The following is a 23,683-nucleotide window of genomic DNA, read 5'->3' as shown; positions in this document are numbered from 1 at the left end:
ATGATTTTCAAAGGATGAAGAATGAGCACCCTGGTGACATTTCTAGTATCTATAAATATCTCCTCACTACCCTGCCTGCCCAACTGGTGAATTATGCAGGAAGATATATATAATAAAACAATCGGATCCATTTTGTTGTCAACATCCCATTCTTCTTCAGCTGGCAGGAGAACAGCCCAGGCTGTTGCTCTGGAAAGAGCAAGCAGTGCCTGGGGAATTGGTGAACTTATCCTTCCCTGCAGGTATGGGGGCAACTGGAGGGCACTACTGAGCAGAGAGAGGCTCTGGTATGCTGGAAAAAGGAAGGGGGGGAAGGGGGTTAAAAGAGAGGAAACACAACATTTTTGACAGTAACAGACTCCAGAATGGAGGAAATCCTATAACAGTGAGAAGCCTGTGGCAGAAGGAGCTGTCAAGAAATATCAAAGAAGGACTAACCAAGCAACGTTATCTGGAGCACAATGCACTGTACATTCTGCTCCTGCTTTTACATGTTTAATTCAACAGTGCTCTGTGCATCTATGCATCCTGTATGGTCAAATACATGGAGAATTTAATGCACTCAACTTGCAAAGCTCTTGGTTTTAACTTAAATTAGCAGGAATTTGATTTAATAGCTGTCTCCCACTAACAGACCTCTTCTAGCAAGACAGTGGGCATCTGGAATAGTCTACAGAACTGGCTATGTCATTTACAGGTTAAGAGCACTTTTAAAATAGGAAGCTTTGACAGTTCTCTCCCTTGTATTACATATCTGCAGATGTCTTTTGCTAAGCCATAACTTGCTGCCTGACAACTAAACAAAGTTCTTACCAGAAAGTGTCCTCATCTAACCTTGCCCTAGAAGGTCAGCGTTCTCCAGAACTGCAAAGACAAGGATTTTGCATCTCTGCATTCCCTCAGGAAGACCTCTGCTACACTGCTCAGCCCAAGACAGTTACTGTGGAGTGCCAACAAAACCAGAGAACCTCACCCTCCTACATTACCCTGGGTAGAAAGCAGATGCCCTGGATTGGCATGGGATGTCCCCATCAGCATGAGCTGAGGCCACCTAAAAATGTTTGATATGAGTTTGAGGCTGTGAGGAACCCACTGCTGCCCACCAAACGTGGAGCCTGTGGCAGCCTCCGCACATCCAGCCCTTGGCTGGCTCCACAACCACAGGAAGCCCTTCAGGAGTGGCAAGATGCAAGTAAGGAGGGTTGAAGACTACCAAGCATAGATCAGCTCCTTGTCCAGCAAGTTGAATCATCCCTTTCTCCATCTCCCAGCGTAGGGCTCTCCACAAGACCCAGATGAACTGAAAGCTGGATGAGCCCTTGTGAGCATCCCCCTCTCCATAACTGACTGGCACACAGGCTGGCAGAGCTACCAAGGCCACGGGAGCACTTCCCAGCAGGCCAGGGAAGGGTGGCATTGTATGGCACGTGGTGACAGCAGAGGACCATGCGACACACACTTGCTTCCCTGCACTGCAACATGTGGTCAGCGGGGAACAACAGCACTGCTGTTTCCTGGCTTTTGGCTTTCTGATCATTGGGGACTTCACACTTACCCCCTTCTTTAGGATGCTCTGGCCGAGGAAGCTGTCTGATGAAACCTCTGATTTAGAGACCTCTCTGGAGACCTTTCACTGTAGAGTCCTCAGGTGATGCTGGTGAGCTCCTGCTCACTGAGATGAAGCAGTGGACTCAGCCCAGACTTTGGAGGAGCTTTTCACAGGATTCCTGAAGTGCTCTTCAGGGAGGGCATGATGCCATATGGCAGGTCAGAGTTGTCTCAGTAAGATACAGCAAACAATGCCAGATACTTGCAGCAAGCTCAGAGAGGGCAGTGACCCCACTAATGAAAAACCCATGGCTACATGCATGGTGAGGGGCAGCAGGCTACCACGTACCAGATGAGGAGAAGAAACAGCAAAGAGCAGAGGCAGGGTCCTGTGCCACACCACGAAGCACTGCAGACTGCAGAGAGAGCACAACACAGCTCCATGTTCCCAGACAACCCTAACTCCACATGTCCCAGCTCCTGCAGACCAACAAGCACCGTGTGCCTGGCTCACTGAGGTAATGTGCAGCCCGTCATCCCCCTCTGGAACACATCAGTTCTCACCCACTCCATTCATATTTACAAGTGCAACTATCCAAACAGTTGCATTTGTCCCACCTGTCACTGCACACGCTCTCCATGCAATGAGTAAATGTGTCGTACTGGTCTCCAGGCAGTACTAGGCCAGGAAAAATGGTTTTTATTAGTAATTTTCTATCATTATGAAATAGTCTTCTTAAATAAGAACTGTGCTGTATTTTTACTGTTGATTACATTAATCACATTAGATATTAATACTATTTTCAATGGTTCTAAAGTTTACAGGAATATTAGCAAGAAACAGAACACATCCACCACAGCTGCTGGGTTCAACATTACACTTCTGAGAAAGAAACATTCACATACAGAAAAGAACAAGATCTAAAGAATTTCACATGTCACTGAACTACCTATGATTCTGGATAAACTACTTTTGAATCATGAAAGAGAAATGAACTTTAATTTAAGGTTTGAGCTTAACGCTCTCTGGGTATGGAAAATCTGGGTGTGGGTTTGGATCTTCCAGCGCAGCAGTGCAGGAACCGAGGGACATTGGTTTACAGCAGCCAAGAATCTGGTCCAAGTGTCTGTACCTCTCTCAGCTCCTTTCAGGCTCTATTTAGGACAAGAAACCACTACTCAGAGAGGTGGAGCTTGGGTTTTGCCTAAGAATGCTGTTTTCAAAATTGTCTGAGAAATAAATTGTTAGGAATTTTAAATGAGGCGCTCTGCTGGTGAGCCTAGATCTGTAGCATCAACGCCACACCAGCGAGTACCCACTTGGAAGGATCTTCTCTAGTTTTAAGGTTAAATGTCCACACATAAGTTGGCCCTCTTTGGCGTGTTTTGTAGACAGGACACGGGTACACACTACGGATATCTTGCTTGTCAGCTGGAATGGCTTTGATGAAAATGACAGGCATGGCTGGGGTTAGTTCCTTGAGCCTGGCATCTGTGATTATCCCAGCCTACAAAGGAAAGAAAAGGTCTTAGTTACATTGCCAAAACCTCCATCTGCTGTACCCCGATACACATCATCACCTGTAATGTTTATACAGGCTGGCCTCACGGGCCAAGTGCAAACATCTTCCCTGAGATCAAGGGGGTGGCTAAATCTGTCTGAGGTAAGGAGGGCCTGGATCAAACACCTGCCTATTTCTTCAGACGCCTCCCTCAGATGTAGCTTATTCCAAGGGGACTGGTACAAACTGACACCCACTGTCCCCACATGCCCAAACCCACAAACGCCTGAACAGAAATTTGTGAGGGAACGATGCTCCTGTCCATGTCTTTGTCCAGTTCCTGATCTCCTGACTACATCTACATCTAGCCTAGAAGTCCTGCCTACAGCCAGGGCCATCACACTTGTTCTACACCCAGCTCTTACTCAGGGTTTTGCCAGACCAGAACCACATCACAGGGAGTGAGGGCCACCTAAAGGGGTCCTACAAGAAAGCTGGAGAGGGACTCTGGGTCAGGGGGTGTAGTGACAAGACAAGGGGCAGTGACTTTAAACTAAAGGAGGGTGGATTTAGATTAGATATAAGGAAGAAATTCTTCACACAGAGGGCGGTGAGGCCCTGGCGCAGGCTGCCCCAGGAGCTGTGGGTGCCCCATCCCTGGCAGTGCCCAAGGCGAGGCTGGATGGGGCTGGGGGCAGCCTGGGCTGGGGGCGGGGGGCCCTGCCCATGGCAGGTGAATTGGAATAGAATGGTCTTTAAGGTTCCTTCCAGCACAAACCATTCTGTGATTCTGTGAACATTGCTTGTGCTAGGACCAACAGTGGACACCTGAGCAGGGCTCAGGCTGGAGAACAACACTCCCCTGAGAAGAGCCTGAAAGACATCAAGTGAGTGTCCCACCACAGCACCATGCTTTGAGCATGACCTGGGATAGCCTGTCTACTGTGTACTGACTGCAGAAAATGTTTTGCAGGGCCCAGGAAGGTACCATGGGCTTGTTTCCAGCCTCACAGTTGCTCTCACGAGCACAGGGGATTCAGGTGGCTTATGCCTGAGAGAATATAATCTTAAACTAACAAGCCCACATTATCCTCTCCAATGCAATGCTCTCTCTCAGCAGGCTGCCTGACCTGGGAGAAAGATGGGATGCTGTCAGGGCAAGAAATCAGCGGCTTGTTTCACTCACTCAGGTCTCTCCAGCAACTTGTGTTTCTCTTTCTGACAATAAAATGCACTCCACATCAATCAACTTCTAGGAAAGCCTGCAAAATTGCTTAATGGAGGCTAGAGAGAGCAAATGAAAACAAATACGGAAAAGGAAATAAAACTTCTCCGTGCTAAAGAAATTGCTTCTCTGTGCAGCTTAGCTTCACATATCATTATTATTTCAAATGCTCTTACATCAGAGTTGTGGGATGAGATTCAACCTCTCTAATAGTTTGCTTAGTTCTGCAAATGAGTGAAGAAAAATAATCCCTCTTGCCATACATCTTGGTTTAATTGTAGTAATACCATCTGTTACACTAAGCTAACGATAAACCCAACTCTGATTTAGAATTTTGTATTTCCAATGTGCTGAACAAACATTACATAATTCTTATAATACCTTGCATAGGAGCTATGTATCAAACATTATGATGTTCTCTTTTTAAATCCATATCTTTCATCTCTGAGATCAGATTTTAATCAGATCTCTTTTTTTTTTTTTAATGATAATAATTCAAATCAAATTTCCAAGATATATTTTACCTATTTCTAGGTTAACAAGATCTGATATCTCCTGGAGGTATCTCTATGGGACATATCACTGTGTTATGTCGGGGCTGATTTGCATTTGCATTTTTTGTCGCTCACACAATCAAAATTAATTCCACTCTGAAAGGATTTTTTTCTAACCACTGCCACAGTATACCTGGTAAAAGGCACTGTTCTGTGCTCAGAGAGCTCTAGGCCACTGATCCTAAAGGAGTCTTCACTTCTGTTTGTCTTGGCTTCTCAACAGGCACTTTGAAGAGCAGACATAATGCATTGCCACATACCAACATGTCAAAGGACAGAAAGCAGCTGTCACAAGCCAGAGATGATGACAGGTGGGCCCAAGTACACATGCAGTGAGCCAACATCCCTTTCCACTCAACTGTATTTTGAGGTGTTACAAGCATGGACACATCTTATGGCTGTTGGCTGAAGGACCTTTTTGCGTGGCTTGGTTGCCTTTCAGATAGAGTTGGATCTGTTTGCAGGGCAGGGGGCTGATACTGCCAGCTGGGAGTGCTGGGTCTGTCTGCGATGGAGTTAACTTTCCCAAGTAAAATCACCACAGTAACTGGGGCTGGTGATCCGGCCAGCAGCACAGCCAGAACATCACTCCAGGGTGGTCCAGAGACATCTCCATCTTCAGCTGGAGATGGGGAATGAGAAGAGCTGTCTGTGGTGTATGCAGTGGAGAAACCCTCATGGTGTTCTGTCCAGCAAAGCCAAATGAGAGTTGAATTGTTAACTCTTACTAGTTTCAGAATTGGGGTACAGATGGAAAAGTATTTGCCAAATTATGCATTTTTCAAAAACAACTGTAAATGAGAGACTGGCTGCTCACAGCACAATTTGCAGGTATCCCCTCCATGGCTGCCTTGTATGTTTATCACTGGAGACCCCAGGTTCAGCCACATTCCACTCTGGCTCTCATAGCTCACAAATACATGGCATTAATGACAGTTGACATCTGCAGGCAAAGGCTTCATGTGACATTCCATCTCACTCCCCCAAGAAGAAATTTCAGTCTCTGATGCATGAGATTTGATGTACTGTAGCCTCAGCAGAAGGATGTGGCAAGCTGAGATGGTCAGGGATCACAGCACTGGGCTGTACCAGGGCTGGGCTGCACACTGATGCTGTTTTCATCTATACTAGCTTCTGGGAAGCACCTGAGATAAAAAAATGAGTGATATGCAACTGTTCCCAAAGATGCTGAGCTACTTGAACCACCAAATAAATGCATGTCTTACTGTTCCTTGCCACACAGATCTGTCCCTTCTAAGCCTCTCCACTGGTTGAAGACTGGTGCTTTGCATAAGATCAGCTTTATAAAGTACATCGAAGCTCTAGCTGGTGTGCCATGAAAGATACAGACAGTATTAAGCCACTGCTCAGCACCATGCATGCCTTCCAAGGACAAGGCAGTGCGTTGTCTACACACCGCAAAGCTCTATGTGGCACAAAACCCACCTCTCCCCTTGTCCTACCATGCTCCAGTGCCCTTGGTGAGCAGCAGGGCACATACCTGCCATCAAACGCTCCAGCCCTGGGAGCGAGAGAGCCAGGAATCAGTCAGCAGCCTCCCAGTCTTGAAACAAAATGTCTCATAGTGTTACCAGTCAAACCGTGTCTTGCTGAACTCCACTGACTTTAACAGTGCTACAGCAACAGATCATTTGGACCCAAAATAACCTGCTTGGTTTCATTTCATTTAATAGCAGCCTGCAGTTTTGTAATGAATGTTTTATAAATTTAAGACACCCAAGGGCAAACATAAATGTTTAAATAAATAGAAAAATGTGAGTAGGAGAACACAGGAGGAATTCTCTCCCTTTTGGAGGCAAAATCTAAATGTGAAATATTATTTTAAAAGTGGAGGTATTCCCCAGAGGAGTTCTTCTAAACATGACCTGCCATTCTTATCAGAGGATTAATGGGAAGAAGTATGCAACCTAAAATAACTGCGCAGCTGTTTTAATAATTCTTCATCCATTAATGTATACTGGTGCTCACTGGATTACAGGTAAAACAAATAGTTCCACTGGGAAGAAATGATATTTTGGTGTGAGCAGCAACATATGAAAATATTATTTTTCTTTCTGAAATAGATTGAAGCATGATACCCAGAGATTATGAATGGTTCTATAAATGTAATTGCTCGGTATCTTTCAATCAAAAGGAAAATGTAACCAGAAAAACACATTTACTGAAGTCCATGCTGTCTCTGAAAAGAAACTGCACTGCTGAATGCAGTCACTCATATAAGATATTGGAGGGAGCAGAGGAGAGAATCCACACATAGCCCAAAAGATTTCTGGCTTCACACCTGTTGTGGTTTAACCCGACTGGCAGCTAAACACCACACAGCCGTTCGCTCACCCTCCCCCCTCCCTCTCTGGGATGGGGGAGAGAAACGGGAAAGTGAAGCCTGTGAGTTGAGATAAAGACAGTTTATTAAGATAGAAAATAATAATGATAATAATAATAATATGTACAAACAAGTGATGCACAATGCAATTGCTCACCACCCGCTGACCGATGCCCAGTCCAACCCCGAGCAGCCGGCCCCCCCAGCCCAGCTAGCCACCCCTATATATTGTTTAGCATGACGTCAGATGCTATGGAATACCCCTTTGGCCAGTTTGGGTCAGCTGTCCTGGGTTTGTCCCCTCCCAGCTTTTACTGCACCCCCAGCCTGCCCGCTGGCAGGACAGAGCGAGGAGCTGAAAAGTCCTTGGCTTAGTATAAGCAGTGCTCTGCAGCAATTAAAACATCAGCATGTTATCAGCACTCTTCTCATCCTAATCCAAAACATAGCACCCTACCAGCTACTAGGAGGAAAAATAACTGTCCTAACTGAAACCAGGACAACACCACCCAAACCTCTCGCTCTTTACTTCAATTACCACCTGGGAAAGGGCAAAACTAGGCAGAACGCAGCCATTTTCTAGTAATGGTGGCAATGATGGTAACAGAAAACATAACAGCAATCACTGGAATTTGTTTTTACTGGAACATTTGACATGCAATACCAGTACTTTTAAAAAACCCTCTCTGTTCTGCTGTGTCCAGCTGATTTGCATCAGCTTAAAATGTTCATTCTTTAGGGCAAGTGAAATCCAGTGTTCCCTGTAGCAGGGGTTTGTGACCTCCAAGTACTGCAAGGGTGTTTTTGTTTTTTTCTTTTTTTTTGTACAGCAGCCACACCAAAGGCTTAGGAAAGGAACAGGCAGGGAACTGTAGGGGCTTGGTAAATGGACCAGGCTTGTCCTTGTTCTGCTGCAGTGACTCCTGCTGTCAGCAAAGACAAATCCCACATGGGAGGAGATCTGACCTTATAACCATGTGAGACCTTTACAGCAACCTTTTGACAAGGTCCTTGCCAATGTTTCTCACTGTCTGTGGCTCCCCAGACCCAGCGTACACATTGAATCCCAGAGAAGAAATGGCCTGGAGCTTTGCCTTTCCCAAGGGTTGCAATAAAATGTGCAGGATGCATCAGTCAGTGAGTTCTACGCTTTGCCTAACTTTCTGTCCTTCATGGAAAACTACTGCAGAGAGAGAACTGAAAAATAAATGGAGAATATTAGATTTGAATTGCAGGGTCAGGATGGGATATGGTATATAACAGGCGTGGTCCCTCTAGTCAGCGTCTTACCACCAAGCCCCACAACAGATAAAGGAGGCTCTTCAACGTTAAGGCTCTGAAGACCTGCCTCTGAAAGAAAAGCCTCCTTTGAGAGGGCAAACTTGACACAGATAAGTAAGTTCTGGGTGACGCACTTTGATCACCCTTCACTCCCTTGCAGATCAGTGGCAGCAGGAGCGTTGCACTGGCTGCCCAGAGGAAGAGCTGCATGAATCACTGTCATTTAATTCTCACGCGCAGCACAAATTGGGATTCGTGGTACCAACAGACCAGGCAGCTCACTGGACCAAGCCCAGTGGGGATTTGTCAGACTAATGGCTCTCGCTCTGCAGACTGAACTCCTAACAGCTGGCAACTGTCAGAAGGAATGACAGGGACAAGTGTGCTCCTCTGGGATGCTGCAGCACAAGGTGCTCTGTAAGAGGAGTGCTGACAGCTACACGGGCAGGAAATAGCAGGTGAGCAGGCTTCCCTTCGTGTGCCTGGTTGGTGAGTGTGGCTCTCACCCTGGCTGCCCCGAGGCTGGCTGCTATGGCTGAAGGGCATTGGGCCACATCCAGAAAGGGGAAGAAGAGCAAGGGCCACCCACCCTTGCTGTCTGTTTGTCCAGGACTTGCCTCCCCCACACCACACTGGGTAATCAGCATGAGACTGCCTTGGCCATACAGTTAGACCTCTGTGCAAGCTTTGTTTGCCATCCTAAGGGAATGACTGAAAGATGTCATTCACTTTCGGTCACAAGCCCTATCTATGCAGATGACAGCATGCACCACTCAACAGCAGAGGGACAGTGGTCTGGTGTTGGCACATACCACCCGTTTAGCTCAGGGGATATGAAGAGGTAGACCCTACAATCAGGGTCCTCTCCTTTCTCCTCACTGCTGCTAAGCAGGGGACAGAGTAGTGACACTGTAAAAGTCTGTCATATAACTTTCAAAGGCAGCAGTAGGGAACTGGGCTTGTTTTGTCTGGAGAGGAGAAGGCTCAGGGGAGACCTTACTGCTCTCTACAAGTACCGCAAAGGAAGGTGTGGGGAGCTGGGGGTCGGCTTCTTCTCGCGGGTAACTAGTGATAGGACTAGAGGGAATGGCCTCACGTTGTGCCAGGGGAGGTTTAGGTTGGAGATTAGAAGACATTTCTTCTCAGAAAGAGCGGTCAGGCATTGGAACGGGTTGACCAGGGAGGTGATGGCATCACCCTCCCTGGGGGTGTTCAAGAAAAGGTTGGACGTGGTGCTTGGGGACAAGGTTTAGTGGGTGACATTGGTAATAAGGGGATGGTTGGACCAGATGATTTGGAGGTCTTTTCCAACCTTAATGATTCTATGATTCACAACCATGAAAAGATGAAGGGGCTATACAACCCTGCAGGACCCTGCATTTTGTGTCTTTCCTAACACCATGAGTACCAACAGCTGTTTATGTACTCTGTCAATGTCACTGAGGTTGAGATTCACCTTGCAGAAACCAGACATGTCAGTCCCAGTTGGCCAGCTTGAAATCCCTTCATAGCCACAAAACAGGCCACTCCTAAGGGGTGATCCATCTGGCCATCCTGGATACCTACCCAAGGCTGCAGAGAGACCCAGTTCTTTCCCACCCCTACAGAGGCAGCTCAAACGTCTGCTTTAGATGTGTGCCTGTCTGGGCTGGGAAGTTTCCCGGAGCACAGTACCAAGTAATAAGGGCATAAAGTCTGTGATTCCTCTCATAACACAACAGCCTTGGTAGCTCACCTGTGCATCCCAGCGTGCACCCTCCATGAACAATCCGTGGACATAAGCCCCCTCCCGAGGAGGACTGGCAAAATCTTCCCGGTTTTTCTTTGTCACGTCACACTGCAAGGTCATCTTGTCCAAAGGCCACTCATTCTTTCGGGCTGTGGATTGCATGATGGCTGTCAGGAAAGACTGGGGATTGAAGAACCCAGAAAGCCACACAGCAGAGGGTAAGGAAAAGTCTGCTGTCCAGGTCTCCAGCTCCTTGATGCGAGTGAGGAGGTCAGCAAACCACATGCCCAGGCTGGCCGTGGAAGGATAGGCCTTCTTTATCCAGGACTCAGGCACCATGTCCAAGAAGAGTGCATTCTGTAAGTTCTCCATGTCACTTGTCATGGTCAACTCTCCCTGAGTAAAAGAGGGCATAGTTAGCATAGGCAACTGTTTAACCTGAACAAAGCTGCTTGACAGCAGAGGCTGAGCAAGGAAGCATAGAAGAGCATGGCACCATACACTGTCACCAGTGTTCATATACTGTGAATTTCTTCATGAATTTTGGGTTTTCATGAATACCACCAACTGCAGCCTAATACTCCTACAGTCTTATCAACCCTACTGTAACACTATTATTACTTGGAGGAAATGCTACGTAGGAGTGACAGTGAGCATGACTGTCCAGCTGCCCCAGTGTTGCTTCTGTTTTCTCTCATTGACTGAAGATTTTTATAGGGCAGATTTTCAGAGGCGCAAAGCTGTTCCCACCAATGCTACCAGGGCAAGGCACTGGGGTCTCTGATAACCTACTCCAAATTGTCCAAGTGTTTGTTAAACCAAGTCCTTTCTGCTTCCTCTCCTCCACTTCCCCTCACTCCCCTCCTCCTTTAATACTCTGCAGTGCAAGTCTTTCTTTTTGACTTCATATGTTGCCTGCAAATGTAATCACAGTTTCTTTCACAGCAGGGAAACACACAACAAATTAAGATATGATTCAGCCAAGTGGGATAGAGAGGCTTGGCTTTTCCTCTACCCAACACTTAATTATTAAAGCTTTTAGTAAGCCTGCATCAGTTTGGCCCAAACAGGAGAAGAGCTGTTCGAAAAAGGGGTTCTGCAAACAGCATCCCCCTTGAACTTCTGGTTCTCTGCAGCAGGCCCCCAGTGTCTGCTAGGTGAAAACTAAGAAAATTCCTGCTGTATCCAGCTGAAATTACCTTAAGTCTAAGTGAGAGATGCCTCAATGGCACTGATTCTGGAAGTGCAGCTGACAGGGGCTGATAAGAGATGCAGCAACCTGTGAAGCAGTTTGCACGGAGGGGCACACAGAGAGGGCTCACAAACTGCTGAGGGGGACATACATTGGTGGTGACAGGCCAAGGGGAACGGTCCTCAGCACAGGAAATTCCACTGAAACATAAGTACAAACTTTTTTTACTGTGAGGGTGCTCAAACACGGGCACAGATTGCCCAGAGAGGTTGTGGAGTCTCCATCCTTGGAGATACTGGTAACCCAGCTGGGCATGGTCCTGGACAACCTGCTCCAGCTGACCCTGCCTTGAGCAGGGCCGGGGGGGATTGGACTTAATCTCCAGATCTGTGATTCTCTGACACTCAAACCAGCCAGACTGCAAAAACAGAGCTTGGAACTGCAGGCTCAGCTGCTACTGGCTCACAGTGCCCTGCACAATTTAAAACTTTGCATGTCCCGTGCTGAGATGGCAGGGCACAACATACCGTAGCAGTTTGGAGACAACGCTGATCGCTGGTGTCCATTATAAATATTTACTTTTGTCCCCTTATCATTTTGCCAAAATTTATCTGACTTACAATTTCTCTTTCCCTCAGGCTGAGTGTTTTTGGAATGATTAACTGAACTCAGTTGTGCCATTGCTGAGAACGAGGGCGAGGGAATTGGGTCAGTCTATTCACATTAACAAATTCCAACTGTTCTTTCACAGGACTTCAGTGCCTCCAGCCATGAGGTCAGCAGAGGTGCCCTTTGCAGGGGCAGGGAAATCTATGAAGCTTTAGCAAAAGTTGAAATCCTTTTAAAGCAACCCCTGACACATGTTTAGCAAAGCTTGTCAGAGTCCAGCAGTTAGAAAATCTTTGCAGCTTATTCCTACACTGACTGTGCTGCTTCCCCACCGAGCTCTGATCTGCAGATTGCACTGACAGGCTTCAGCAGTCAGGATCACAGCTAAGACCCAGCCAGACCACAGGAGTGCAGTAACAAGCGTCCGTATTGATGGCCCATGTACCTGGCAGTCACAAAGGGAGGCAGGCTTGGTGCTGGGTGATCAAGACTCAGGGCATGCTGGTGCTCCCAGGTTAGCAAGCATTTTTCTTCAAGTACATATAGGATGAAGAGACCAGAGACACCCAAGCTCGTGACCAAACTTGTCATCCCCTGAGCTAACCACACCGCAAACAAAGCCCACAGAGGTGCTGGATGACAGCTTAAACAAAGGACTGAGCATGCATCTGCGCAGGTAACTGTGCCTTGTCAATGGGAGGAAGGTCGCCAGCTTAATTCAGGCACCAGGAATATCCGCTTTGGCTTTTTAAACTAGACTTGGAATAATTATCTTTTGTTTTCCCCCATAAAAATATCTAAATTTCAACTATATTTTTTTTTATTTTTTTGGCAACGGGCAATAAGCGCTTCAGTTTGGGCACTATCAAGAAGCAAGGGCAGTACTTCAGTGGAGTGTGTCTCCCCAGCACCCACCAACTCAAACTGGAGCTGAGAGCGCTTCTGCACTGCCTCCAGGCCTGGAAGCCACCACGGGCCCAGGACCTCCCTTCAATGCACACCAGCCTCCCTGGTTTCATAAAGCTACTCAACAGCTTTGTGTGAGCAGGGAGCAGGTAAGTGTCCGCCAGTAACTCACCTCACCATTTCTAGTCAATGATTTTATATTTGTAGGGAATCTCAAAATGGCAGGTTACCTGGTAAAAGGTCTTCAAAGCCCTGAGTAATTGCAAGCACAAAGGTTAAACACCCTTGAGAACGATCTCTCGTTTTGGTGTTTGCTATGCACTGCACAGAAATATAAAGGCAGTGCATGCTCCATGCATTTCCCCTCAGGTACCTGAGTTTTTTCACTTTATAACACATGAGAAGAAAATTTAGTGACCTGCAATTAAAGCTTACACAACAGCAAAGCACGGCCATATCCAATCAGAGGAGCAGGTAGATTGTCAAAATGATTTGACCTCAGCAGGGAACAGTTATCACGGTTTTGTTATTTAACAACTTCTTTGGCACACAAACTCTAAAGTCCCATTTTGGTTCCTTCCTCATTCGTAACACATGGGTCACCATCACACGTCTCAGGAGAACATAGTTCCCTATTCAATAGGCTGGTGTCAGGTTAGAACCATGGCAGGTCCACAAAGAAATTGTTGTCCGATGGGCAAAATACCGCACTGGTCACAGGAGGACACTGAGAACCATGGGACCTTCTGGCACGGGCAGTCAGAAGCATTATTCACTCCTGGAAAGGTTTTGAAGCTGGTAAAAATATTGTAAAATGTGTACAGTCAGATAGATTGATTTAAAAACATAATCCTCGTGATCATATATCCTGCCTAGCTTTACTTTCAGGAAACAAATGAATTACCAAATGCAATTCTCAGGGAGGCTTGAGAAAAGCAATTTTTAAAGCCTGCACATTCAGGCATACTTGCTGGAATCCCCTGTGAGAGTTCAAAGCATCTATAGCCATTCTCTCATATAGTTGCCCAAACACAATTATGCATACATTTGTGCATCCAGAATGATTCAAGCTACTTTTTTTTTTTTTTTTTTTTTTCTGTTCCCCCCAAACACTGGGTGTTAAAGACACACTTGAAGGAAATCCTAATCAGCCTGCAGACAGCAGACATTCCCTCAAGATGAGCAGACTATTGTCACATATTGTTTTCTCAGTTAAGGTTATTTTCACTTGATACAGCAAAACACTCCCCCCAGTTAGCCTTACAAAATTTGGTCTTACTGTACCTTTTTACAATATTTATTGTCCTTATTTTGGAGGCTTATCCTTCACTGAAGTTGCAAAATCTGCTCACAGAAATGATACTGGGTACGACATTAGCATGCAAGTGTTTCAGCCCAGCCACTGGTCTCACTGAAGTCATCCAGAACAAAGGGCTTTGAAATGCAACATGTCAGTTATTTTTGATGGTTACCAGTCTATTGCAATTTCTCTCCCTCTTAATGGGATGTCTCCTATTTTTGGACCAAACAATCGCTTTCCGTTACATAAACACAATGAATTATTCAAAAATTCAAATTAGCCATGACATTTCCAAATTGTCTTCTTTTAGCAGATAGTCAGTTAAAAACAATAGGACTTGCTTCCTCTGTGTTTTATTTATTCTCTTTCGAGATCCATGGCTCCTGTTATGTAAACTCTCCTCCTCTGAGTGCTGTCAGTCAAGATTCCCAATCCAGAAGATTAAATTTCATTAATGGTTCTCGTAGGACCATAGCTGCTCTCAGAAGGAACAATTAAAGAATGATTTCTCTTCCAAATCGAGCATGAGAGCTAGCTGCCAAGCCGGGACAGCACCACTGCCCACAGGAGCTGCCTGCCAGCAGCAGTGGCCCTGGTCATTACGAGACACACAAGACATGGGAAGAGCCCTTGGGTGACGCTGGGCAGCAGCACGGGCCCTGCACAGCACCCGACTCAGTCTGCAGGGACCCATAGCAATCTCTGCGTACAGGCACGGAAGTATCACCTGCTGGCTGTATCTAAGACCCTTCAGTCTTTTCAGCACACACGAGATTAAGAAATGTTAACACGAATATGCGTATCTACTCTGAGTAGCCCTGAAGTCCTGGCCTTTTGGTCTCTGAATCCCACTGTAGGCACTGAGGCTGTTGTAGTCATTAGAAGTGCCTTTTCTGAAGATGCTATCTCAATTCTTTACCATAATTTGTGGCAGGGCTTTGGGAAGAAATTTGCCCCTTCTATTACTTCCTGATTTCCATGATACATATTGCCTGTGGTTTATTTAGGCCCCTATTTCCACTCATTCTCCCTATCAACATTAAATTGCTTACTCTTCTCTGTGTTAAATCTAATCACTACACTTTGTTCAAGTTACAATTACAGCTTGTTTAGGGCTCAAAGACTGAAACATTAAATCACTTCTTTCCACCTGTCTCAGGAAACAGAATTTTCACTGTCTCATGCTAGAAAATAAAGGAAATCTGTTTGTAACAACAGACTACACAAATATTAGCCTATTTCAAAATGTACTGAACATTCTGGGCCATCACAAAGCGGTTATGATATGTCTGTCTCTTCAGTCAAGACAAGAAGCATCAGCAGTGAACGCAGGGCAGAAGTGCCTGTGCTAGCACTGGTCTGAGCTGCTGGGTTCTCAGTGCACAGCACAATGGGGCTGGGATTTAGGAGCAGCCTGATCCTCTTCCCGAGCTGCGGCTACCTAAAATCCCAGAGCCAACCCCTAGCACCTCTGTGTGCACACTGCAGATTTGCTGATCTCTCTTCAAAGGTGCCCTCAGAAGACTGTTGGGACTGTCACTGAGTCTCAGGACAGGTCCTCCTCACTCACCTGCCAGCCCTGTTTATGGTGTCAGGACAAAGTAGTTGCAGATCCTTCAAGCATGGTGCAGATGCTATGCAGAGTGCTTTTGTGAGCTGAGTTTTGGCAGAATGGGATGACAACCTGTCATTTGGAAAACTATGGAACAGGGAGTGCCCAGGGACTGATGTCCTTAAGTGCTGCCTCACACCATGAAACTGCCCAGAAAAGCAAGTTTGTGGCAATGATGAGGAGAAGGCATCAGGGTAGCGCTGAAGCCACCAGCTTTGTACCATGACCTCCAGGCACATCCCTTCCTTTCTAAGGGATGTGCAGCAAATACAGTCACCGTGAAGAGTCTTTTGGGATGACAAAGTGAAGAAGGAAGGTTGCTTCAAGCTGGTAGGGCTGGCCAGGCAGGTCCTCACACACTGGCAGTGCAGCCTGATCTATGCCCGTCTATTATTGAATATGAAGTCAACAGCCTCTTATATTTTGTGCCAACATCTGCCTGGGAGAGAATTCAGAAGATGACTTCCCCTACCATCAGATACAACCTCAAAGCACAATCCTCTTGTGCATCCTGTTGAACCCAGAAGCTTGCATACAACCTGGCATGCCCTGCCAGCCCAGAGCCCTTCACTGTTCTCTGTAAGCAATGGCCAAAGCCACTGCCCAGAAGGACAGATATCATTTTTTCTGGATCAGAGTCTGGTTTCTTATCAGGGTGGAGAAGTAACTGTGCATGGAGCAATCATAGACAGTATCTCCATAGGGGAGGCCAGCTCCTGACTCTCCTCTATTTGCAATTGACTCGTACCCAACAAGGGGAGTTTTAGCCTTTCCAAAGCTCTTGATTTTAATTTTTATTATTTTTGCCTTTTTGTCTCACGGCTCTGGATATTCTTGCATCCTTATACATGACCAATCTTTCCTTTGATTTCAGCCTTTAATGAGACCTTACTACAAACTTCCCCCTATTAACTGGATGGTTTGTGAAAAGGTATGATATTTTGGCTAAGTTTTAAATAGGCTACTTCTCAATTTCTGAGAGAACTGTTGTTGCTGTGCTACAGTATCGGGTAGACTGAAGTGCCTGAAGCCATCATTATTATGTGTATCTTTAACCCCATCCAAAGCCTGTGCTCATGGCTCGGGGACAATGTGCTGTTTGAAATGCATCTGTGAATCTTTCCCCATGGAGTCAAGTTGGTTTTTCAGCTAGCAGTGCTGAATACAGACTGTAACCCCTTTTATTCCCTGAGCACCTTTTCATCATCAAGATTTTACGATGTTGTGGTTGCAGGCATACAGAGCTCCTACCTTCAGCCCCAGGTCCAGTTCCTTGAGAGAGCGCTTTATTTCACTGGTGAGGACGTTCATGCGTTCACATTCCTGGAAGGCAACCACAACATATGGTGTCCTCTCCTCCACTTTTGCCATCAGTTCTGCAATGTTAAACTCATCTATCAGCTTCTCTAGCATCTCATCCAGAAGAGCTTTCACCTGTGTGCCAGAGGGAGAAGAGAAGGGATGTTAGTGAATGGCCCACGGGGCTTTCTCAACTGACAGCTGCCTGAACATGGGGTGAAAACTCCATCTGCCAGTTGCTGTCTCCAAAAACAATCAATGTCAGCTGCCCTGGGCATTGCACCTTTCAAAGAGCTTGCCCCATCCTATTAAAATTCAAATGCTTACAAAAGTTAATGTCAGATGATAAGTTTTCAAAATGACGGCTTAAAAATGTCAGTGTGACATGTAACGTTCTCCTTTCTTCTCGAGTCTCAGGTCTGCACTCCTACTTCTTCTAAGGTCAGACTCAATGCAGGCAGACTGAGGGGGCTACAGTCTCAGCTGAGCTGCGGGACAACCTGAGCCCAAGAGCTGTTTTTCTGTGGTATATTGATAGAGAGGTGATTTTATAAAACTGAATTTTAAGCTGAATTTGGCACTCTGAACTAACAGCACTATGGAAGAAAGGTGTAATAAAACAAAGTTATTTTGGGTTGGAAATGGTGCCTTATATCTCTAAATACTAAACAGGGAAAACAATGCAACAAGATGCCTCTAGTACATAAGCAATAAATACAACAGGAAAGTCCTTTCTGGTTAACAATAAGACATGAAGCCCCTAATCTTCATGGGACGATTGTCTATGTACAATATTTAAGATTTTTACTTTTACATTACTTGGATACAAAGGTTCATGTGGACCACTGGACAACTCCATATGGAAGTCTCTCACACTGTTTCCTCAAGGACTTTTCAGGAGCGTGCTACACACAGCTACGGTTCCGACGGTTTTCACGTGCAAAAGCTGGTGTGTGGGTGAAAATGACAGCTGCCAGCCAGTGGCAGAGGCGGCCCCTGGGTAATTTCATTGCCTCACCCGCTGGCGTTCGTATTTTGGACTCTGTACTCCCATTTCCTCCCATTGCTGCTCTCCAAACTCTCCACACACGTCAGACATTATGAAGAATTGACAATGTGTAGGCTGTTATTGCAACCAGCAAGGTTGCTGAAGCTAAAGCTCAGCTGGAAAAGCTCTTGAGCTGCACCTGAGGTGCAGTATAGAAATATTCTGCAATTTGAAATTTCCCTGCAAATCTCTTTGGCTCTCACTTTTTCACAGCAATAATGGCTCATTTTCTGTAACGTGGCATCAGAAAATCGTGGGAGAAACTGGATTTCTCAGAGCTTTGGGAAAGAAAAAGACAGCTTCCCAGCCATTTCATTGCAAGGTCTCTAAAACTGTCTCAACCAAACAAGGGGCTGAAAATCCCCCAAAGGATAAGCTAAGACACGACTCCTTCCTCACTCTCTTGGAAGGACTGAGTGAAAGGGGTATGGCCAGTACCAGCTATACCTCAGGAAATGAGAGAGATCACCTCCAGGAGAACATTAGTTGTGGGAGCATCCCCGGGCACAAAGCAGTGCAATGGGGCCACCTTGCTTCCAGGCAACTTTTCTTCGGTGATCATGAAGCCCCTGAGGGCAACTTGACTGTCTCCAGGGGACTGCAGCACAGCCATGCCCTGTGATATCCCCCACTGGCTGGATCACCCAGTGATAATTCTGCTTCTCTGGCCAAGGACTCAAATTGTAATTAAATGGCAAAAAGGGTTGGGATAGGAGGAAAGGTATTCACATTTGCTATCTTTGAGCATCTCCTTTGACCTCATTGCCTCTGGATTATTCCCCTTACCTCAAACTCCTGCATGGACTGAAAACTGAACATGCCCACCACTTCTGAGTAGCCCTTAGGCAAGGTCTGTAAGTTCCCCAGCAGCATAACAAGCCAAAAGAAACGTGAAACCACATACTTCACATAAGCTTCCTATTAGCCATTCATTAATTGCAGAGCTTGATACAGAAGTCTTAAGTCTGCAGAAATCAAAAACTGAGCAAGTGTTGGCTGGTTTCAGATCCTGTTATGAATGCTTGGGCCAGATTTTAATGAGCTGTGAGTTTCAAGAGGAAGAGCTGAGATCAGTCTGATACATGGGCATAGGAAATGAGTTCAGATAGAAATAAGGAATTACAAGGCCCCTGGGAGCTCGGGAGCTGGGTGGGACCTGGTGGCAGCAGTAATTGGTGAGCTGAGCACTGGGTGCCACATGGCACCCAGCAGACAGTGTGCACGGGAGCCCATCGGTATGCCAGTCACAGCCTGGTGCACAGGGACTGGTGGCTCAGAGACAGGGGTTTATTTGCAACGTCGTCACAGGATGCTAATGAAGGCACTGTAGTTCAGGGGGTAATTAAAAGCCACTGCCCTATTACCGACAATACTCCAATTACATCCCACCATGGTGATGTTCTGCATAATATGAGGCTGGTGGTTTTAGACACTTGGTTTGTATCTGGCAAAAGCAGAACACGTTATAATAAAGCATCTGTGAGTCCAACCTGAGCTAGACAGGGCTGCTTAGGAGCGAGAACAGCTATCAAAATTCAACAGCCCCTTTCTCTACCACTCTCACCGTTTCTTCCCTGGTCACCACTCCTCCTTCGCCCACGCTGCTGTCCCGGGGCTGCATCTCTAACACAATGCGGAACAGCTTCTCCGAGGTCTGGGTAAGGAAGCCGATCTCAGCATTGGGATGGAGGCCATACAGGTAAGGAGACTCTGGTGGCAACGTGTCGTCTATGTACTGTACAGAGAAATGCAGGCTTAGGTTAGATACACAACCCAGGATGCTTTGCCTTCAAAGCTCAGGGTGCTGAAATTTATCACCCATCCAAGAAAATAAGCCCAGGCTGATACAACGCTACTCACAGTTTGAACACCAGAGCACCAGTGGGACAAAGGAGGGTACAACTGCTTACAGAAAAAAAGAACTGCTTTTACTCCTATTGTGAGGATTTGGTAATTGCTAAAATTTGGCTTGTCTACCTGTCTCAGGCCTGGACCTTCTCTAGCAATTATCTGCTGTGCATTTCAGCATCAATACTCCAAAATCCCTTGTGGGAATTTAGCTTCCAGTAGTTAAGTTTTATGAACAAAACCAGCCTAATATGCCTGTCCATGCTGCTGCATTTGTGTACAAAGAACAGATGAGATCAGATGAACAAGACCCTTCAGTGTTTCTCATCAAAACTGATGATAAAAGGAGTTTGAAAGGGCCATTTTAGCAAACAGTATGTGGATGTAATTTTCCATGAGCCCCGCTCAAGTCTCAAGAACCAATACAGTTGTTCTATTCATGCATGAACAGAATGGGCCCATGATGAAGTAGCAAATTAACATCAGACTTGGTTCATCCAAGGGAATGCTGAAACATCTACAGAAACAGCACATAATGGGAAATAACAGGAGGTGCCACTGCAGACCTATTCACTGCCTCCTAAAACAGATTATGCGGCAGTTATATAAAACGTTACACTTATGTGTATAAATAATGATAGAAAACAAACAGCTTACCTGATGATAGCCATTATAGTCCATGCTCCCCGGGAGGGGGAATCCTGGAGCAAGGAAGAGCTCTCCCTCCAGCATTTCTGGCTTAATAAATTCTTCCAAATAGGTTTTGCAAAGTCGCCTGTCCCAGTCATCTGTAATGTGACCTCCGTACATAATCTCACCAAAGAGGTAGCGTAAATCATCATATGGGACCTGAAGAAGAAAGCAGGAGGGCATGACAGAGTTCAGGCAGCCTGAGCTCCACCAGCAGCACCACTGAGCTACAGGCTGCAGCTCTAAGTACCGATCTGCACAGTGAGTGCTCCCATTGCACTATTTCAGTTTTCTAAGTAAACAAACATTAGGCAGTATTTAAATCCTGCCCAGGGAAAACTGGATCACAGCATAGGCTTCATGCAGTTTCCCACTGAAATGTAAATTTATTCTGAATTCTGTTAAACCAAAGACCACTATGTATTCCCAGTGAATGAAGACTACAGGCACTATTTGATATGATTTATAAGCTGCTGCAGATGTGAGCACCGTTGTTTCCCACCTCACAAGCAAAGATATACGAGACTGTGATGTTATAAAAACAAAGATATGAGGGAAAAGGCATTCATGGAAAAATCCCAGTAGTTTCAGCACAAGCCAGCCCATCACTGGCCGTTAAAAGCCACCAAAGAGCCCCTGCTGATTCACCCACCTTTGAGCTGGCCTCCAGATAATTGTACAGCACGTTAACAGAGATAGTGAGGTCTCCAGTGTTGAAGGGGTAGGAACGGTTCCAGCCTTGGGGACCAAACTTGCGCCTCTCTGCCACCACAGCATGGAAATAGCAGAGGGCAAACAGGATGCTCTTGAACTCATTCTCCCGGGTGCACATCTCCAGGGTGTCCTGCAATACAGGCAGAGAGGCAGGGCTGTGTCAGTCTATGCCGCCTCCCAAGTATCAGACTTCGGACAGGGGTGAATTGATTTGCCCCATCAGTTCATTTCTGCTGAACTACACATGCCCTAGTTCTCTGAGACAGTGGGTTTGCATTGCAAATTTATTGGCAAATTCCAATGCATCATTTCCAAATTCGTGCTTTCCTTCCCACCTTTGTATGAGGAAGACCTCCTGACAGGCAGAAGGGGAAGGAAAGGTGCCCTCACTCAGCACCAGCATGTGCCCCACATCCCACACAGGGAGATGGAGAGAGGCACCACAGATGGGAGCGGCAGCCCAAGGCAAGGCTCCTGCTGAGGAGGACTGCACCTGGGAGAACCAAGCTGCTTCCTGCCCCTTGGGTACAAAAGGTTTCTTCGGGGCAGCATTCCTCTGAGCCGCAGGGCTGAGGCAGCAGGGAACTCTCCCAGGAGGGCTGCACTCAATGCTCTGCACCAAGCCAGCCTGGCTGCACGCTGCGGCAGTGGATTTGCTGACAGCACGACCTCACGCAGCACACCACGGCTGGGATGGGAGGAACTGCCAAAGATCCAAGCAGGGAGGGTCAAATGCTTGGGGAAAGAAAGTAAACCGCCACCACCCACAAAACCCACAAATGCAGCCCTTTAAAGTCAGCACAGCATCTGGTGCTTCCTTGCCCAACTTCCAGGCTATACTTGAAGTCTGAATACCAACATACACACAAAGGAGTGGGCACAATCATGACAGCAGAGGGGGAGGGGAGGAAGCCTGAGTCATTTCATCAATGAAAATGCACAGAGGGAATCAGTCTCTAAAGAGCTGTGAAGGGCGCTAGATAGTGGCAAGTGATGGTCCCGGCAGGCACTGATGGGGAGCCTGGGTAGCTGTGCCTATCACTAGTGCATGAGCATCACTGCATTGGACAGCAGATCAAAGGAATGAAGATCTGGAGGTGCACGCACAGCATGAGGTTGAAGCTCTGCTCTCACAGATGGATCTACAACCCCTTTCTGTGGCTGAAGCCTGGTGGAGGCTTGCGCAGCTCCTGGCATTGGCAGGATCAGCAGATCCCCTGCCCCACAGAAGGAGGGCGACAGGACATCCCACAGCCAGCAGCACAGATCTCCCCAGAACTGGGCGATGAATGTGTTAGGAAGTGCCTACACCTCCATCCATGTCACTGCAAGCCCTCCCCAGGACCAGTGTGTCCAGGATGCAGTGGCCCTGACCTGCACGGCTGAGCCTGGGGCTGAGCAAGGAGAGAGCATCTGCACCAGCCCCTCCATCCCCCCTGCCAGGGACAGCCCCTGTAGCTCCACTCCGTTACGTGACAAAGACCACAAAGGACACCTGTGTGACTGCTCTTCATTACCTTCACCTAAAAAAATCCATTACATAGACCTCTAACCAGCTGTTAGAGACCCCTGTTCAGGGTCTCTGCTGAACAAGGGGAGACAGTTGCTGTAAACACGCAGGACGTAGGCTAACTGCATAAAGGGACCAAGAACAGCCCAAGCACTATTTTCCCCTTGAAGCTCCCTTAATTATCACCAACCCAATGAAGAACAGGTTCAAATATGTGCTGAGTGCCTCTCCCATTACAGAAAACACCTCTGGACTTCAAGGAGAGCTTGCTTGAATGAAAACCGAGTATGAAGCCATCTCAGGCTCATTTGGCCTCTCTATTTCGTTGTGCATTTTTATTTCAGCTACAAAGCAGAACAATATTCCCCACACACAATAATGGGCCGTCTTTGCGGCTTTCAGCTAAAAGTTAAATTTGAACATCTATTCTGTACAAAGCAGAGAAATGAGGTGTAAAGGGGGCCCCACCTACTCACTCCAGGATTTGTGATAAAAGACATTTTATAATACTCCAGCAATTTAGAAAATGATAATTACTATCTGATTGAAGCGAGCAGAGGCAGGATGAAAACGTTACTTTGGGTGAAGGTTCTCCCCTCCCTTACTCTTCAGGATGTTTTGTGAAGTTCAGGATGATGAATTACAGTAGATAAAAATGGAATAATCTTCTCTGACTGTGGGCATCAATCTTTGTGCTGTGGCATCCAGCCTCACCTCCTCAGAGAGGGCAGTTCCTGAACTCGAGATCCCCCTGTACCCATGTGCAAAAAAA

The 23,683-nt window shown here is 46.6% G+C and overlaps 1 protein-coding gene across 2 annotated transcripts in view; it reads right to left on the bottom strand.

The window, feature by feature from the left end:
- Positions 1 to 2,225: 2,225 nt before the first annotated feature.
- Positions 2,226 to 23,683, bottom strand: part of DNAH9 (dynein axonemal heavy chain 9) — a 196,515-nt gene continuing 175,057 nt past the window's right edge. The window contains exons 64-69 of one of the 2 annotated variants that reach the window (XM_035342655.1): positions 21,340 to 21,531; positions 20,655 to 20,846; positions 19,714 to 19,884; positions 17,054 to 17,236; positions 10,190 to 10,579; positions 2,226 to 3,056 (exon numbers count right to left, since the gene is read on the bottom strand). In XM_035342655.1, the coding sequence (XP_035198546.1) occupies positions 2,829 to 3,056; positions 10,190 to 10,579; positions 17,054 to 17,236; positions 19,714 to 19,884; positions 20,655 to 20,846; positions 21,340 to 21,531 (1,356 nt within the window). In that variant the 3' untranslated portion in view covers positions 2,226 to 2,828. The remainder of the gene's footprint in view (positions 3,057 to 10,189; positions 10,580 to 17,053; positions 17,237 to 19,713; positions 19,885 to 20,654; positions 20,847 to 21,339; positions 21,532 to 23,683) is intronic. The other variant, XM_035342656.1, reaches the window with a different exon arrangement.

Source organism: Oxyura jamaicensis, chromosome 18 (genome assembly GCF_011077185.1).
Source record: "Oxyura jamaicensis isolate SHBP4307 breed ruddy duck chromosome 18, BPBGC_Ojam_1.0, whole genome shotgun sequence".
Classification (NCBI taxonomy): Eukaryota; Metazoa; Chordata; class Aves; order Anseriformes; family Anatidae; genus Oxyura; species Oxyura jamaicensis.
Note: the sequence above shows the minus strand (reverse complement) of the source record. Positions and strands in the feature narration are given on the sequence as shown.